Genomic DNA, 18,482 nt, shown 5'->3' with positions numbered 1-18,482 from the left:
AGGACAGCCGCCCGGACACACACGTGGGGCACACAGGGGAGAGGGCGGCCCTGCTTACTTCTGCTGCTCCAGCCGCAGCCGCTCCTCCTCCAGCCGCCGCCGCTCCTCCTCCTCCCGCCGTAGCCGCTCCTCCTCCTCTCTCCTGCGCTTCTCCTCCTCCCTCTGCACTCGCTCTCGCTCTTCTTCCTCACGCCGCCTGCGCTCCTCCTCCTCCTTCCTACGAGGGAGGACGGACACCGTGAGTGCCGCGCGAGGAGCCCGTTTCCGAACGGCCCAAGAGGTCTTTCCCAGGGAGCACGGGCTCTACCCTGGGAGCAGGACGGCGTGCTGTTCTCACACCGCGACAGCACGCACTCTGCCGGGAGACCTCTCCCCTCCGGAGTCCACGTCACCACACACAGGGCCATGGAAGGGACACCGGCTGCTGCACAGGCAGAAAGGTGTCCGTCGGGAAGACACTCTGCATGCCCACAGGCCGAAGGCTTCCCGAACTGTGCTCGCAGCATCACGCCATCCGCCCTGGCCGTCGCTGGGTCTGCGCGGTTCATGCAACCATCTGCCTGCCCTGCCGCTGAGGGACGCGCTCGGCAAGGGCAAGGGCAGCCTATCTCCCAGCCCGGCACAGTGCTCAAAAGAATATGCTCTTGACACCAGGCCAGAAATGCACGACACCCCTCAAACACCATAGAGCCATAAAACTCCAACTTCGTACTGATGTCTGATACGCTCGTGTAACACGAAGGGCAGGCAAATGCATAGGAGAGAGTCTGCAAAGATACACCTTAACCATGTCCCTTACTGTGTACGGAGAGAGAGCATCAAAAGCAAAGCGGGAGAGGGGCGCCTGGGTGGCTTAGTCGGTTAAGAGTCCGACTTTCACTTAGGTCATGATCTCGCGGTTCGTGGGTTCGAGCCCCGCGTCGGGCTCTGTGCTGACTGCCAGCTCAGAGGCTGGAGCCTGCTTCAGTCTGTGACTCCCTCTCTCTCTGATCCTCCCCTGCTCACGCTCTCTCTCTCTCTCTCTCCTAGAAATAAATAAAAAACATTAAAAAAAAAAAGATAAAGCTCATTAAAAAAACAAAAACAAAAAAGCAAAGCGGGAGAGAGGGTTTTGTCTGTGCCCCACAGCTCACTAACAGAAAAGTTATATAGCACAGATCTGGATTTTAAAAATTCTGAATTTAAAAAATTTTAAAGTTTTCTGATACCCGCTGGCTTAGTCAGTAGAGCATGTGACTCTTCATTTTGGGGTTGTGAGTTCAAGGCCTATGCTGGGCACGGCCCTACTTAAAATTAAAACAAGGGGTGCCTGGTTGAGCATCCGACTTCAGCTCAGGTCATGATCTCACGGTTCATGAGCTGGGGCCCCGCGTCGGGCTCGCTGCCGTCAGTGCAGGGCCCGCTTGGGACCCTCCGTCACCTTCTCTCTGTCCCTCCCTGGCTTGTGTGCCTGGTCTCAAAAACAAGCAAACATTTAAAAATCAATAAATGAATGAACGTTTTTTAAAAAAATCAAAACCTGTCCTTTGGATAAAAACCATCTTCTTTTGGATAAGTACCTTCCAAGGACGTATTAAACTACCTCCTAGCACCTTACACGGGAACACCGTGGCCCGGGCGGTCTCCTGACGCCCCGGCAGCTGTAACCACAGACACGAGCGCGGTCTATGTCCACATGCTGTGACGGAGACGATCACCTTCACGTCTAGCGGCCCCGTCAGCTATTCTTTGCCAGTGCTTGTGTCTAGTTTTCTGGTTTCCCTTCTGTTATTTCCATTCACGTGAAGGCAGAAAACCAGAGAACCAACTGTTTGTAAAGCGAGTATAACCCAAGAAAAAATCGGTTTTATGTGTCATCTTCGTGACCCAGGAATTTTAGATAATCCAAGTTACTGGAAGTATAAGCTCCAGATAAGCGTGTTCACAGCAGTGCTGTCCTCACAGCCACAACAGAAAACCCCACAAACCTGACAGCAGACTCGGCAGCGCCCCCTCCAACCTCTGGAAAAGCCTGACAGGCTGTCTGGGGCTANCGAGTATAACCCGAGAAAAAATCGGTTTTATGTGTCATCTTCGTGACCCAGGAATTTTAGATAATCCAAGTTACTGGAAGTATAAGCTCCAGATAAGCGTGTTCACAGCAGTGCTGTCCTCACAGCCACAACAGAAAACCCCACAAACCTGACAGCAGACTCGGCAGCGCCCCCTCCAACCTCTGGAAAAGCCTGACAGGCTGTCTGGGAGCCAGAGCCGACATGGAGGTCTTATAAGGCCTACCAAGTAGCACAGGTGACAGCCACGCCACGGAGCAGAATGTTCTAGAAGCTTGAGGGAAAAGGCAGCGAAGGGCGAGTCAGACAAGGGGCACAGGGTGGGGAGGGTAGCTGAGAGTATGGTGGAGCTCACTCAGAACCTCGGCGTGCCCAGGACAAGGGGCACGCGGGACGAGGGGCATGCCAGAGAGGCGGGGCGTCTGGACGGCAGCCCCTGCCCCCCACACCCACAGCGCGAACACTGCTCACACCAGCGAGGTTCCACCACTGCCCTGGGCGGGCACCTGACGGGGCACACACGCCGCACCGCAGAAGCGTCGGGCCAGGGCCACAGGGAAGGAGCAGGCTGCGCCCTCCAACGTCACCTTTTCTTTTCTTGCTCCTCCTTCTCGATCTTGTGGGAAGCGACATACGTGGCAAAGAGACGGCAACACCTGTTGAGGAGCTTCACAAACTCCACCATGGCATCCTCTTTGGTCGTGTTTCCCAGGGCTGCCCATTCTCTCCTGGAGGGAGGACGAGACGGGTCAGCCCTTCTCCGCAGAGCGGCAACGTGACTTCACGTACACCTACACATGAGCAATTCGCAACCACAACTAAAACGGACAGTGACCCTACTATGGAGCACAAGGCTCGAGTCCTCCAGTTTCAACCAGAAAGTGCGATTCAGAGCATGAGCCACGCCACGCGCGACCCAAGCTCACTACCGCAGCCGCGGTCTGACCGCCGGCAAAGGGGGCCTTTCCCCGCTAGCAAAGGGGTCTCGAAGCTTTACGTTCCTCCTGTCACCTTGTTTTACTTGTCACTGAACACACTTCCCAGCGCATTCTTTTTCTGCCACGACTCTGGGCGTGTCCCAGTAAGGACATCGGCTCCTGAATATCGTACGTGGCCGCTTCTCATGTTATTTGGGGAGATAGGAGTGAAGCTGACTTGTCTCGTGTTCATAATCAGAGGAGTAAACTTCTTCCGCGTGATTTATCCATAAACCCCTCCAAGCCAAAAGCAGACACACGCGGGAAGACCCCCAGAAGCTGCGAGCAGAAATGCCGGTTTGAGTCTCACTCTGCGCTAAGGAGCCCACTGTTTACATCTTAACCGACCCCCTTTCTACTCTTCTCTACATAACTCTCGCTAAGTTCGGTATACAACAAAACACCGTTACCTCCTGTCATTCCCCAACACATCAAAGAATCCAACCTCAGGACAAGTGTCTGGATTATATGGGCCCATAAGAACCTGCTTATGCAGTGCCACCAGCTTCAGTTTTTCTTCGTAAGTTGGATGAAAGGCTTTGCCATCTTTTTCTGGAAGAGAAAGAAACGTGAAAACAATGAGAATTGGCAAAAAAAGAACTTTTGGTATCCGATGCCGACGTCTCGCTCTCTAAGGTATGTCACAAACTACCTGTGATAGATATGAACCTTACAGTGAGTTTTATTTCAAATACTAAATTTTAAAAGCAGACACCCTTTATGTGGAGTTTTGTGTTTTGTTTAGTGAAGCCAAGCACCAATATTTATGTTAAAACTTCCACAGAAGAAGCCAACCTGTCAAGCCAACAGGCACGCGCATACAAACTGTACCACTTACATCATTTACACACATTAAAACGTGTGCAACAATCATTTTTATAGTTATTTAATTTTATTTTATTTCAGAGAGAGAGAGCACGGAAGCAGGGGAGAGGGACAGGGGAGGGAGAGAGAAAGAGAGGGAGAGAGAACCCCAAGCAGGTTCCACGCTCAGTGTAGAGTCCAATGCAGGGCTTGATCCCACAACCCAGGATCATGACCTGAGCCAAAATCAAGAGTCAGACACTTGGGGAGCCCGGGTGGCTCAGTCGGTTAAGCGTCCAACTCTTCGTTTTGGCTCAGGTCATGATCTCATAGTTCAGGAGTTCCAGCCCCTCACCAGGCTCCACCCTGGGGAGCCTCTTTGGGATTCTCTCTCTGCTTCTCCCCCTCACCCTGCAGGCTCCCTCTCTTTCCCACTCTCTCTAAATAGACTTAGAGAAAATTTTTAAAAATTAAAAGTCGAAAGTAGTATAAATTGCCTACAAATTTTATCCACATATGTAGTAGTCACCAAAATCAAATCACTGATGAGAGAAGAATGTGGGTTAAAGGTTATGAACAGGAACCTCAGGAGGAAAAAAAGTAGAAGTGGCCAATAAGCATCCCAACATATTTAATCAACTAGTCAAGGAAATGGAAATCGAAACCATACCAAACCATAACCAAAATTCCTGCCATCATATGGCCAAAAAAAGTTAGGTGACATCAAGAGTTGGTAAGAACGGGACAGAGGGACCCACACTCACACACGAATGCTGTAAGTCCACGCTGTCCCAGTTATTTGGGAAGACAACTTAGCAACAGATTTCAAAATCATAAAGGTGCGCCCCCTATGGTCCAGTACTTGCAATTCTTGTTCTCTCCCCTTGATACTGACCGGAATACACAGACAGAGGAGCTGCAGGGATATCCACCGCCCCGGTTTTCCTGCCCTCCTAAACAACCTAAAGTTCCGCAAGAAAGAAACAGCTAAATAATGTAATCTACTCGGACTCCGGCATCTATGAAGCAACTATAGGAAACAGTGAGTGTAAAAAGCAAGTGGCAGAAAGTGACAGGCAGGCAGAGCGCACGCTGCATTTCACTGATTCTAAGCACCCCCCGCTCGCAACCACACACTTGAACATCTCTGAAATCAGATTTGGTTTTACAATCTGACATTTTACAGATAAAATAAGCAGTTTTTCTTTCTCAATAGTATGTAAGGTAATCCTGAGTCTTAAAAAGAAAATAAAAACGGGGAGGCTGTGTGGCTCCATGGAACGTAGGACTCAGAATCTCAGCTCAGCTCATGATTTCACAAGTGGAGTTCAAGTCCCACGTCAAACCCTGCACTGACAGTACGCAGCCTGCTTGGAATTCTGTGTCTCCTCCTCTTTCTCTCCCTGCTCCTCCCATGTATGCGTTCTCTCTCTCTCTCTCAAAAATAAATTAACTTTTGAAAAACATGGGGAAAAAATCTTAGAATCGACACAATACAGCATGTAAACACACCCACACACATCCTACAGGTGCGTTTACGTGACTGTAAATGCAAATAAAAAAATTTTTAAAAATAATAAAAACTTCATAAGTCACATTAAAGGAAACTACCGGAGCCTCAGAGAACTGAAGCCTTACTTGCAACCTCTGATTCTTTCAAATCAAAGGAAAATGTGCGGAAGAATAAGCTCTTAACTGTTAAGAGGAGTTTCCCTCTTCTAGATACTTGTATGTACCCAAATTTTTTTTTTTTCAGCAAGAACAAACTCCTGCAATACTTGGAAAAAATAAATATTAAGAGAAGACAAAACTGCGACACCAATCTCATTTATTTAATAAAAATCAAAACCACTCCAGCAGCCCGAGGGCTGCCACCTGTCTTTGCTGCTGAGCAAACAGTATCGCTAGACAATCAGCACCAAGGAGTAACTTCCTCTAAGGCTTTCTGAACCAGATTATCGGAGTTACATATTCACCAACTAACAATTCCCACCTCAAAATCTCTCAGAATGCTATTTCAGGGCGCCTGGAAAGCTCAGCTGGTTAAGTATCTGACTTGGTTTCAGCTCTGGTCATGATCTCAGGATTCATGGGTTCAAGCCCTGCATCAGGCTCTTTGCTGACAGTGCAGAGCCTGCTTGGGATTCTCTCTCTGCCCCTCCCTGACTTGTGAGCGTTTTCTCTCTCTCTCTCTCTCTCAAAATAAATAGGTTTGTTTTTTAAAACCAAAAAGGAACTAATCTAACTATACCATTTTGAGCCTTATAAGAAGAAATGATGTAGGCAGAGAAGGACAAATATCATATGTTTGCACGTATAGGAGGATTAGGAGGAACTTGACGGACGAACAAGGGGGAGAAGAAGGGCGGAAATGGTGGGGGAAAGGGAGAGAAGCAAACCATGAGAGACTCTTGAATGCTGACAAAAACTGAGGACTGATGGATGTGGGGGGGAGGGGGGGATGGGCATGGAGGAGGACACTTGTGGGGATGAGCACTGAGTGTTATGTGGAAACTAATTTGACAATAAACTATTAAAAAAAAAAAAAAATGATGTGCTGGTGACTCAAGGTGCAGTGAGCCTGAGAACAGCAGGGAGCCTGAATTCTACAGAAGTGGTTGCTTTGACCAAATAAATGTAAATAAAGATAAAATCAGATGGAAACTTTATCCACTAGAAAGCCAAACACTTTTCCGATTAGTCATGTAATATAGTAATTTTCAAACACACATATACACATACTCTCTCTCTCTCACTTGCTACAGAGAGAGGATTTGAAACTAACAGTCTAGGAGATATCAAAACCGTTTTTCTAGCCTATGACTACTACTCAGTTATTTCAGTGGAGGGAGGGTCCATTTCTTACCAGGTAATGAGTTTACTCCTTTATTTCAAAGACTCAGCAGGGCAAATTAGGAGCCGGGAAAGGAGGGAGAGGATAAGTAAACAAGGAAACTGTAATAATTACTTAGCAAGTTGTTAGGCTAACCTCCTTCCCTGAAAAGTGACTCATCCACAGGCAGGGTGAGTTTCGGGATTTCTGAACGTTGTTTTAACATCCGCCCTTTTTACACCTGCTTGGCTCAAGTGGAGAAGCAAAGGGCTCTCGATCTCTGGTTTGTGAGTTTGAGCCCCAGGCTGGTTGTAGAGATCACTTAAAAAAATCCACCAAAACAAACAAACAAAAGGAAACACACAGAAATGTCATCCTTCTGAAAGATTGGCTTACAAATTTTTCTTTATTCGCCTTTTATTTTCCCAAATTTTCTTCAATATGCATAATGTATTTTCATATCACATACATGGATGCTTTTTTTTTCTTTAACAAACATTTGTAAAAATCCAGGCAACTTCTCTTTCAGCCTTTGGGACAAGGTAAACAGATCAATTATTCTCCCCTGAGGAAGAGCCAACACCCAGGAGGATGTGCAAATAACGCAGCAGGGCACCCACGTGGTGCTCTGCTCTCAACTTAAGATTTATTTAGTTTTCCAAGACAGAGGAGAATAATTTTCACCACTTTTGGTTCTACAGTCGTTAAAGACGCTTAACAGGAAAGCTATAACTACCATTAACTACAGAGAACAAGCCTTGATGAAGCACAGAGATCTCTAACGAGGACCACAGCCCTAAAGGAAAGCCCTGGTTCAGTCCTCCCAGAACGGAATAACACAGCCATGATCCGAGGCTCCTGCAGTCACACAGGTAATTATTACCCAGTTCTATTCAATTCTGGAACTCTGCTTTCTACGGCAACCAGAAAACAAACATAAATACGCTTAGCGAGAACCTGCAGAGCTACTCCTCGGGTACAAACGCATAAAGCGCAGCAGACCACGGCCACCTCCATCGCCCGAGGGGGCGTGGCCGCTGAGCGAGCCCTCGACTGAAAGGACTGAAAGAGATCGCCTGTTGGCATCTGTCCAGCAACCACTATTCTAAAAAGTTGATTTTCTATAAAATTGAAGATCAGTAAAAGCTGAAAAATCTGTTTTACCTCAAGGAGTCGAAAGCAGGGCCTGGCAAATTGGAAGAACCACGCCCACAGCTGTTTTTGTAAGAGCTGGGAGCTAAGAATGGCTTTGGTAAGTTCTATGGTTTGAAGTAAGTTCTATGCCCAACGTGGGGCTTGAACTCATGACCCTGAGATCAAGAGTTATGTCTCTACCGACTGAGCCGGCCAGGTGCCCCTGGCTTTTATGTTTTTTTTAAGAGTTGTAAAGCAACAACAAAAAAAGCAAAAATAGAAAAACAAAAAAACAGAGGATATGAACACAGACCATATGTGGCCATTAAAGCCTAAAATACTATCTGAACCTTTAGTATTTTTTTTATGCTTATTTATTGAGAGAGACAGACAGACAAGACATTATGTGAGCAGGGGAGAGGCAAACAGAGAGGGGGACACAGAATCTGAAGTAGACTCCAGGCTCCAAGCTGTCAGCACAGAGCCGGATGCAGGGCTCAAACCCATGAACCGTGAGATCATGACCTGAGCCGCAGTCGGACACTTAACGGACTGAGCCCCCGGGACACCCCACATCTGGCCATTTTATAGGGAAAGTCTGCTGACTCCTGACTGGAGGAAGAAGTAAACTCAGAAGCCAAATGATTTCCAGATTTTTTTTTTTAAATGTTTTATTTATTTCTAGGAGAGAGAGAGAGAGAGACAGCGTGAGCAGGGGAGGGTCAGAGAGAGGGAGTCACAAACTGAAACAGGCTCCAGGCTCCGAGCTGGCAGTCAGCACAGAGCCCGACGCAGGGCTCGAACCCACGAACTGCGAGATCATGACCTAAGCGAAAGTCGGACGCTTAACCGACTAAGCCACCCAGTCGCCCCTCCGGATATTTTTTTTAAATTCCACTATAACTAAAAGGAGAGAGAACATACTTATAAACTTCAAGTTAAACATGATGGATTAAACACACACCATTAGCTCTGATCCTCAATGAAAACCCACAATGAAAGGAAATAAGGCAGGCAATTTAGAGAACCCTAGGAGGGTTCAGGAGCCGAAGGCTCCAGGTTCCTAAGCAGCTGGAGTCCAGACGGAAACAGCAATGCTGCTCAGGGGGAGTAAGCAGGAGGCGCCCCTCCCTCCCACGGTGTCGGACAACCCCAGCAGGCAGGTAACTACCCGGCCCCTACTTCAGCAGACGGCTGACCTTTACTGGAGACCCCGAACCACATGCGCTCCAGATGGGGGCCCCCCAGGCTGGGGGTGAATTGAAGAACTAAAAACAGAGACGAGCTGCCCTCCTCAATGGCGAACAACTCCCACCCACCGTCCCTCCTCCTGCCCACTTCCTGAATGCTGACAGTGAAGTTCCTACATCCCAGGAAGGAGACAGGAGAATCTGCAGGAAAAACCGGCTCCAAAGAGAAAACCTACGATTCCTAATTGGAAAGATCCTGCCGTGTGAGGGCACCCATGAAACCTTGGCCTCAACACCCTAAATAACGGCTGTACTCACGGCTATGATTATTAAGTGTTCAACAGGAATGACTAAGATCACCAGACATTTGGGGAAGCTTCCAATATGACAAAACACACACACTCACACACACACACACACGCACGCACACACGCCTAAACTTAAATTTAATATCCTCAGAGACAGAAGCTAATGTGTCCAATAAACAAAACAAGGTGCCAGAAAGAATGACAATTTAGAGAATAAAAAGTCTTGGAAACAGGGGCGCCTGGGCGGCTTAGTCGGTAAAGCGGACTTAACCTGGCTTCAGCTCAGGTCATGATCTCGCGGTTCGTGGGTTCGAGCTCCGCATCAGGCTCCGTGCTGACAACTAGCTCACAGCCTGGAGCCTGTTTCGGATTCTGTGTTTCCCTCTCTCTCTGACCCTCCCCTGCTCACGCTGTCTCTCTCTCTCTCTCTCAGAAATAAAGAAAACATTAAAAAAAATTTTTTTTAAAGCCTTGGAAATAGAAAATGTAAAAACAAATTTTAAAAAAATCTTCTGGGGAGCCTGGGTGGCTCAGTCGTTTAGGCATCCAACTTTGGCTCAGGTCATGATCTTGCAGGTGAGGAGTTCGAGCCCCATCGGGCTCTGTGCTGACAGCTCATAGCCTGGAGTCTACTTTGGATTCTATGTTTCCTTCTTTCTCTTCTTCCTCCCCTGCTTACACACACTCTCTCAAAAATAAACATTAAAAAAATTTTTTTTAATTTCATAGGCTGGAAAACAGAGTTGAGAATATCTCCTAAAAGACAGAAATGGAAAAGATAAGAGAATTAGAAGTTCAATTCAGAAGATCCAGTTATCTTTTTTTTAAATTTTTTAAATGTTTTTTATTTTTGAGAGAGAGAGAGAGAGGGTGAGAGACAGCATAAGTAGGAGAGGGTCAGAGAGAGAGGGAGACACAGAATCTGAAACAGGCTCCAGGCTCTGAGCTGTCAGCGCAGAGACCGACGCAGGGTTCAAACTCATGAACTGTGAGATCATGACCTGAGCCAAACTCAGTCACTTAACCGACTGGGCCCCCCAGGTGCCCTACTTTTCTCTGTTCTGTGGCAGTACAGGTAGCGCAATGTAACAAATTATTTCAATGCCCCTTCTAGCGTTTATCGATGAACTGAAACCATACAATCTATGAGCTAGAAAGGATATTAAGGATCAGTGACTGAATTGCACAACCAAAGCTCAAAACCCCTCGGCCCACAACCACGTGTCACTGGATACACAATATACACAACAGACAGCAGCAGTGACCTGAAGTGAGGGAAGGAGAACTGCAGCTCCCTTCGGCATCAGAAGTTACCAGCTTAAACTAATAAAACTACCAACTATTTTATGGAAGTCTCCCGGTCACCGCAAAGAGAAAACCTGCAGCAGGCACACCAAAGATTAAGAAAGGGGACTCAGGGCACATCCACCCGGCAAGTGCTACCTTCTGCTGAGCAGGTCCAGGCGACGGGAATCCTCTGTCCCAGGGCGCTCGATGCCATCACTGCATGCCTGGGATCCTTAGTTCTTCACTGAGTTGATCCCTCACATTTCTTTTGTTTTATTTATTTCGAGAGAGAGCAACCAAGTGTGTGCAACCAGGGGAGGGGCAGAAAGAGAAAGAGAGAGAGAGAGAGAGAGAGAGAGAGAGAGAGAATCCCAAGCAGGTTCCGTGCTGTCAGTGCAGAGCCTGCCGTGAGATCATCCCGTGAGCTGAGATCGAGGAGGAAGCTTAACTGTAGGAGCCACCCAGGCGCCTCGATCTCTCAAATTTCTATCCACAGGGTCTAGCTGCAGTTCTCAGCATTAAAGAAAACACACTTAACAGATAAGACCTTTCAAAAAAGCCACAAAACAGCCAGCGTGTTTGCCCGCAGTTCTCTTCGCTCTGGGCGAAACATCTGTAGCTAATTCCCCCACGCTTCCTAAAGATCTACATTTTATATCCCAGCTCTGTGAAGTACACAATAGGGACAAGTTACTAAACCTTTCTGAGCCTCAGTATTGTTACCAACAAAATGGAGTGACTTCTCCTTGGGGTTCTTGCGAGGGTTGGAAACCGTGTGTTCCCGTGTGCTGGTGGAGTGCCTGCACACAGCAAACGCAGACAGCAGCCATCAAGGTAATAACGGCAGGGATGTGACTTCCCACATCTGTACAAGCTGCTTTCCTCTGAAAGAGCCCCATTTGTCTGGAACCCTAACAGACGACGCCCCAAACAAAAAGCGTCATCCAGGGACCGTCGGATCTGTGCAGGAGAGAGCAGGACCTCTCTCTTGCGCCTTCCTAGATACCGTACTTGCACCAAACCAGCCCGAGATCAAACTTGCTTGCTTTCTCGGCCCTATCACACGGCTGCTTCCCCAAGAATATACTCTGAGTAAAATCCACCTTTTAGAAATATTAAAGTTAAAACTACATCTCCTCATGTCAGACTGAGAAAACCCTGATTGAGAAGTTCCTATGCTACTTACAAGAAGTGTAACTGCATGCAGTACTTCTGGGTCAACGAATACAAAACACTCTGGCAAGTGCCTGGAAGGTACCAAGTGCGTGACAGAACCTGACTCCTCCCCCGCAGTTAACCCAACATTCCGTGGTCAATTCTTGCTCATCCTTCCTCTTCAACATAAGCAGCCACCGAATACCAGTCACCAGGTACTCAGCTAAGAATTCATGTACATAACTCCCTATGATTTCCACAGCAACCCTGTGTGGTTTTTAAATTTTCTTTCATGTTTATTTTTGAGAAAGAGGGAGGGGCAGAGATGGAGAGACAGACTCTGAAGCAGGCTCCAGGCTCTGGAGCTGTCAGCACAGAGCCCAACGCGGGGCTCGAACCCACGAACCATGAAATCACGATCTGAGCCGAAGTCGGACGCTCAACTGACTGAGCCCCCCAGGCGCCCCAATACCCCTCTGAAGGAACAGGGTTTAAAAAACCGAGTGGCAGAACAAGAAAAAGTACCCTCAACAGTGCTGACCCAGAGCTCGACTCCCTTCATAGTAAGTCACAGAAGCCCTCATGCAGTGACCATATAACAGTACAGTAGCCCTCCCTTCTCTGCAGGGGACGTGCTTGCAGACCCAGCTGTGGATGCCTAGAACCACGGAGACGACTGGACTCTATATATAGTATGCTTTTTCCTATACAGAGACACCCGTCATAAAACTTAATTTATCATATTAGACACGGAAAGAGAACAAAAGAATAATAAAATAACGGGGGCGCCTGGGTGGCTCAGTTGGTTAAGCGTCCGACTTCGGCTCAGGTTGTGATCTCACAGTTCATGGGTTCGGGCCCCGCGTTGGGCTCTGTGCTGACAGCTTGGAGCCTGGAGCCTATTTCAGATTCTGTGTCTCCCTCTCTCTCTGACCCTCCCCTGCTCACACTGTCTCTCTCTCAGAAATAAATAAAACATTAAAAGAAAAAAAGAGTAATAAAACAATTCTAACAAGACACTGTAATAAAAGTGATGTGAACATGGTCTAAAATACCCGACTGGCCCGTACTCACCCGTGGTGACGGGAGATGACTAAACGTGCACGCGAGGCATGAGGTGACGTGGGGTCACTCACATGGGAGCGGGGACGCGGCATCAAGGCTACCACGACCTCCTGATGCTGCCTCAGGAAGATCACCTACTCCCGGACGGCAGCTGACCGGCACGGCGGGGACCACCAGTGAGTCCAGGGGGCACACTCGGTGGGAGCTCATCACGCGACACACTTACGAGCTGTGTGCTGTCCTGAACGTTAGTGAATAAAGGGGTGGCCTCCGGCGAACGCTGAATCAATTACGTTAAACGCACATACACGCATAAACGTACCCTTGATCTGTCTTCAAGTGAAGATTTCAGCTTGGCTCAAATCTTACAGGAACTGGCAAAGAAAACCAGACGCTTGAGAGGTATCACTGTTCTTGGTGGCCGTCGTTCCTTTCTCACAACTGTCTCGTAGTTCTGTGCATTCTCTCACACTATTACACACTTGTACCCAAAGGTAAAGACAATAAAGAAAGTAGGAAATATAAACTCAAAATGAAATAGACGTTCCATAGTCCTAATTAAAACTTCAATTATCTGAGGCTAGGCCACTTACATCCAGGAGGCGCACGCTAATTACACGGGCCACCAAAGGATGAATGACAGCCGTACATCACTGTAAACCCGTAATGGGGCTCTTCGTACGAGTTGTTGGCAACGTCTGTGTTTAAAGACAACAAAAGGAGACGGAACCTCTCAGCCCCTCCAGGCGACTGGCTGTCTGGGAGCGGGACGGCCGGAGCAGGTCGGGAGCCCCCTCCACAGCGGCGCTAGCGGGAACGCAGTAACGCCTCCGCGGCCGCCGGGCCCAGGACTGCGGCAAGTTCTTCCAAGTTCAATGACAGCTCTTACATATCGTCCCCTCAAAAACACGCCCGCCACACTCGCTCGCTCACACCCACACCCCTCGATTCCTAGGTCTGTCTACTGAAAAGGCCTAGAAAAATGGCCAATCCGGTAGCAGAGAGCACCCACTCCCAGCACCCTGATGACAGCTCTTCGAAGGCTGTTTCCCACTAACAGGAACCTTGTCCCCTTGGACAAGTGGCTGACTCCTGGTGAGGCAGGAAGTGTGTACGAATAATCTGGAATGTCTCACCACACCAGAGAGCAGGGAAGCTGTGAAAAACTACTAATCATGTCAAAGGAACTTACGAGCCAACTTGACAAGGCTCCCGCTTGCTAAGGACAGTAGTGAGCGTTGATAAGAGCTTGAAAAAAATAAATATGTTGAAAAGCATGAGTGCATGATGACATCAAAAAAAGTGTCACGTGTTGAGGCTGCTAGAGGAAGAACCCATTATTCTGAAAGCTAATAGAGGGAAAGACGCGTGTTTCCTTTCCTATTTGAATTTGTGCTCCAAACCGAATAGCATATGAGGAAAATCAGACATTCCAATCCCTAATCAATTAACACATTCATTTGTGACTTACAAGAGTTTAAAAAGACCAAACAACCCAGTGAAGAAATGGGCAGAAGATATGAACAGACACTTCTCCAAAGAGGACATCCAGATGGCCAACAGACACACGAAACGATGCTCAGCATCCCTACTCATCAGGGAAATCCAAATCAAAACCACACTGAGATANGGGGATGAGCACTGGGTGTTATGTGGAAACTAATTTGACAATAAACTATTTGTAAAAATAATAATAATAATAATAACATTAAAAAAAAGACCATCACATTAGCTAAGTGCCCGCCTCCCAGAAGATACGATCCTGTATTAGCGGCAATGGGACTTAGCACGTCAATATTCTTATGAGCACATTTACTTCTGTCCTTTGGAGGCAATTTTTGCCCCATTACACTCAAAATCCCAAACCTGACGGCAGCGTTCTGTAGGAGCTCCGAGTACATGGGTCTCTCGCATGTCACCCCTCCAGGTACCCAGAGAGACCCCATGAACTGGTCACATGTAGAAAAGCCGTATGGGTCTTTATATTAGCCCTTAATATCTCCAGGCATATATATTTAAAAAGTTCACAAAATGTGATGAGGCAACAAGGTAGGTAATTCTGAGTACTGTCCTCAGCGCACCCTCAGAAAAAACAGGGTATAGCCAGCCCAGCCCCTAACACCCGAGAGGCCTGGGCCAAGTTCCTCAACTAGGAAGCCAGATGATATCCTCACCCAAAGGTCTGCGGACGGTTCAACAAAATAACGTACACATACAGTTCTCAAAACGGCACCTGACGTACAAGTGAACATCGGCTCAGTAACTGGTGGTAATTATTACTCGGCCATTTTAAATTGACGCAACCATCTACCAGCTTCGTGCAAGGAGGCAATGAAGTGTTCAAGAAGGAACAACTCACCCCCCAATACTCTAGAAACCAAACCACAACTCCTGGGTTAGCTCCATCCAAGGAACATAAAGGCTACAACAGAGCCACCAGTATGGTGCTTCCCCGAAGTGCCACGGGTACCAGCTAAATGCTGCCAAGCTGTTACAGGGCAACTTTGCTCTACCCAGTGAAAACCTTCAATGGTTCCTCACTGTCCGCCGACAGAAAGGCTATTCACAATGGCATCCGGGTCCTTCCACGGGTCTGACACCAACGGGCCTTTTCAGCTCTGGGGCCATCCGACCCACTTCCTATGTACACTTCCCGTCACACGCCTTGTCCATTCAGGGCTCTCAGCCTTCCCTCCTTTCTGGAATGGCGTCTGCTCCCCTCTTCCTTCCCACTGCTTTGCGATGTCCTGGGCGGGGTCTTTAACTCCTCCTTTGGACCCTAAGTTCCTTAACAGCAAAAGTGAACCTACTGCTCGTTTACAGCAGTGACCTAACATATAACTTAATCTGTGATAAGGATTTAACACTGTCTTAAGTTTGTTTATTTAATTATTTATTCCTAAGCTTATTTAAATAATCTTGACACCCAGTGTGGGGCTCGAACTCACAATCCCATGATCAAGAAACACAGGTTCCACCAACTGAGCCAGCCGGGCTCCCCGACAAGATCTCAAGTTTAGATGGGAAGATACTGACTTATATTTGCCTGTATTTTCATCTATGATTTTATTTTCACCTGCATAAAATTAAGACAGTAGGTAGTTGACATAACGGGTCCAGTTACCAAGCTATGGCCACAGTGACAAGGATGGAGTGAGAAACAGGGTCTGCGATTCCCAATCCAAGTTATATCTGTGCTCTCAAGGATATCCTACTTATTCCGCAGCGCAAGACAAAATGGACCGTCATTTCTAATTCCTGTTGAGATTCTGGCACAAAACCACAAAATAGCAATCTATTAGAAAGCGGTGCAGGGCACCCGAGTGGCTCAGTAGGTTGAAGTGTCTGACTTTGGCTCAGGTCATGGTCTCCCGGTTTGTGAGTTCGAGTCCTGACATCAGGCTCTCAGCTGTCCGTGCAGAGCCTGCTGTGGATCCTCTGTGTCCCTCCCTCTCTGCCCCTCCCCGACTCACCCTCTCCCTCTCAAAATTAAGCAAACATTAAAAAAAAAAGTTATTTATAGAAAATCTTGCAAAACTGATAAAAATGCCAAGCACCGCGCGCTGGGAAGTTTTACCCATCAAAACAGAAGCAGCAACACTTAACTCACTCATAATTCTGACTTTCAGACGCCCCCCACCAGGGGTCTCCTACCCCAACAGCCTCATCATTGCTGACTATGCCACACTCTCTGCAGAAAGGTAGCTTTACCAGCCACACGGCTTTCTCCCTTTAAGTATTTGAACGACGCGTTGAGGGCTTAACTTAGGAACTGAATGCACCATACTATAGCTTTTTTCTCCAAGGTCACGGACAACTATGCCCCCAAATTACACATTCCCCCAGGACGCCTAGCACTCAACAAGCCCGTTAAAAGAATGTTGGCTTTAGACCAGATCTCAAATCGGAGATGTCAAATCTCATCTAACCCAGCTGTACACACACACACACACACACACACACACACACACACACACAGAAATTGAGTCTGGAAAACTTAATAGAATAATAACGATAATGGTAAATAGAATCCGGGGCTTCCCGATCCCCAAAGCAATGCTAAAATTACTGCATGTTATATAGTGTTTTAAACTTACAGAGAAAATATTTTTAATATTTTTAAATAAAACAGGTTCAGAAGATAAAGTTACCTTTATGTATTTTTTTTTCAGTCATGTGGAAAGGTAGGACTAACAGTTGGCCCTTCCCTATTCTTAAATACCTTTGTGCTACAATATACTTGAAGCTTACTAATCACTGGAAAAGTCAGTTCCAAGAATAAAAATTTGAAGTAAAATGTAGTTATAGGAGTTGTACAGGAACCCCACCCCCACCCCCGATTTTATCCGAGCGGTAATCTGTCACCACCATAGAAAACACTAAATTCAAGCCAGTGACCTAAGGGTCAAGTGATCCGAAAGCCATTAGCCATTACCAATTCCCCAAGCGGGGCAGTGCATCGAGGGCTGAACTCCATGTGCAAGGACAATGAATATTTCAAGGGTAAACTTTTAAATAATAATAATTTTAAAAATGCAATGAGTGTAGAATAACCAAATGTCCTGGAAATGTCCTGGACTTCCATTAGTTTGCACAAAGTTTTGCTGAGCGAAAGCAAACAACTTCGGAATGCATCCCTCCACCCAACTTCACAACTTCAGCTACTCAAGCATGCAGCGTCCTCCCCAAGGAACTCCCTCTGGGAACAGTGTCATAAATACGCTGTTCTGGAATGTATGCGAAACCTAGAAACCACTTTTAAAGTTGCATTCTGCCCAGGACCCGCCCCACAAGGTCTAAACATCTCTAAGAGTCCAACTAGCCAGCGTTTCATCAGTCTTTCCCACTGAAAAGATCATGTGATTGGTATCATACCAGTGAATCACCCAATAGAGGAAAAAAAAAACCCCACACACAATACCGTTCTAAAGCCAGAGACATCTTACAATCGGTTGTGTGAGAAACAGAGGGTACTTGTAGGCCTTAACGGAGAACTTTTGCACACGGCTTCCAAGGTACACTTTCAACCATCTAGAAGTTACTAGAACATCATGGGCACCCCTTCCCTTTAGAGGAGGACTAGCAGGAGGGACTTAAGGGTTATCAGCTTAAGGCTTCCTCCTCTGGCCACATGAGAACCGCCAAGGGAGCCAGTCCTCTTCGACGTGATGGTTCCCCAGAACGACTGGACAGGGAATGTACGGAACCGACGGAAAGATTTCCTCCTCCCCGGAACACGGGTAAAAATCGGGGGAACCTGATGTGCCAAGCCACAGGAAGCAAGAAAAGGAAAACGACCGTTAAAAAACAAAAACAAAAAAACCACCGCAAACAAAAAGCCATCCGAGGACGGGATCCTCTAGGAGAGAAAGGGCTCATTCTTCCACCCCGGCCCGTGGAAACCCGAGAAGCTAAATTCGGTAAAACGCCCCAGTCACCCCGGGGAGGCAGGACCAGGACCGCAGAAGCCAGGCTCCAGGCCCGTCGGAACTGTATGACCCAGCGGCCCAGCGGGCGGGGACAAACTTCGGGGGGACCCCCCCCGCCAAGGGCGCAGCCTGTTCGGGTCGCCGCGGCCCCGTCATGCTCGGGCCCCGGCCGGACTCCGCGCGGCGGCCGAGGCAGGGGTGAGGCCGAGCCGGCTCACCTTTGAAGAAGCGCAGCGCCAGGCCGTACAG

The 18,482-nt window shown here is 47.7% G+C and overlaps 1 protein-coding gene across 1 annotated transcript in view; it reads right to left on the bottom strand.

Annotated features, from left to right (window-relative positions):
• Nucleotides 1-18,476, bottom strand: part of ACBD3 (acyl-CoA binding domain containing 3) — a 31,835-nt gene extending 13,359 nt beyond the window's left edge. The window contains exons 1-4 of the mRNA XM_077779847.1: nt 18,452-18,476; nt 3,439-3,580; nt 2,639-2,779; nt 59-217 (exon numbers count right to left, since the gene is read on the bottom strand). Of these exons, the coding sequence (XP_077635973.1) occupies nt 59-217; nt 2,639-2,779; nt 3,439-3,506 (368 nt within the window). The 5' untranslated portion in view covers nt 3,507-3,580; nt 18,452-18,476. The remainder of the gene's footprint in view (nt 1-58; nt 218-2,638; nt 2,780-3,438; nt 3,581-18,451) is intronic.
• Nucleotides 18,477-18,482: the final 6 nt, after the last annotated feature.

Source organism: Crocuta crocuta, unplaced genomic scaffold (assembly GCF_008692635.1).
Source record: "Crocuta crocuta isolate KB4526 unplaced genomic scaffold, BGI_CrCroc_1.0 scaffold322, whole genome shotgun sequence".
NCBI classification, from domain to species: Eukaryota; Metazoa; Chordata; class Mammalia; order Carnivora; family Hyaenidae; genus Crocuta; species Crocuta crocuta.
The sequence above is the reverse complement of the archived record's forward strand: the minus strand, read 5'-3'. Positions and strand labels throughout refer to the sequence as shown.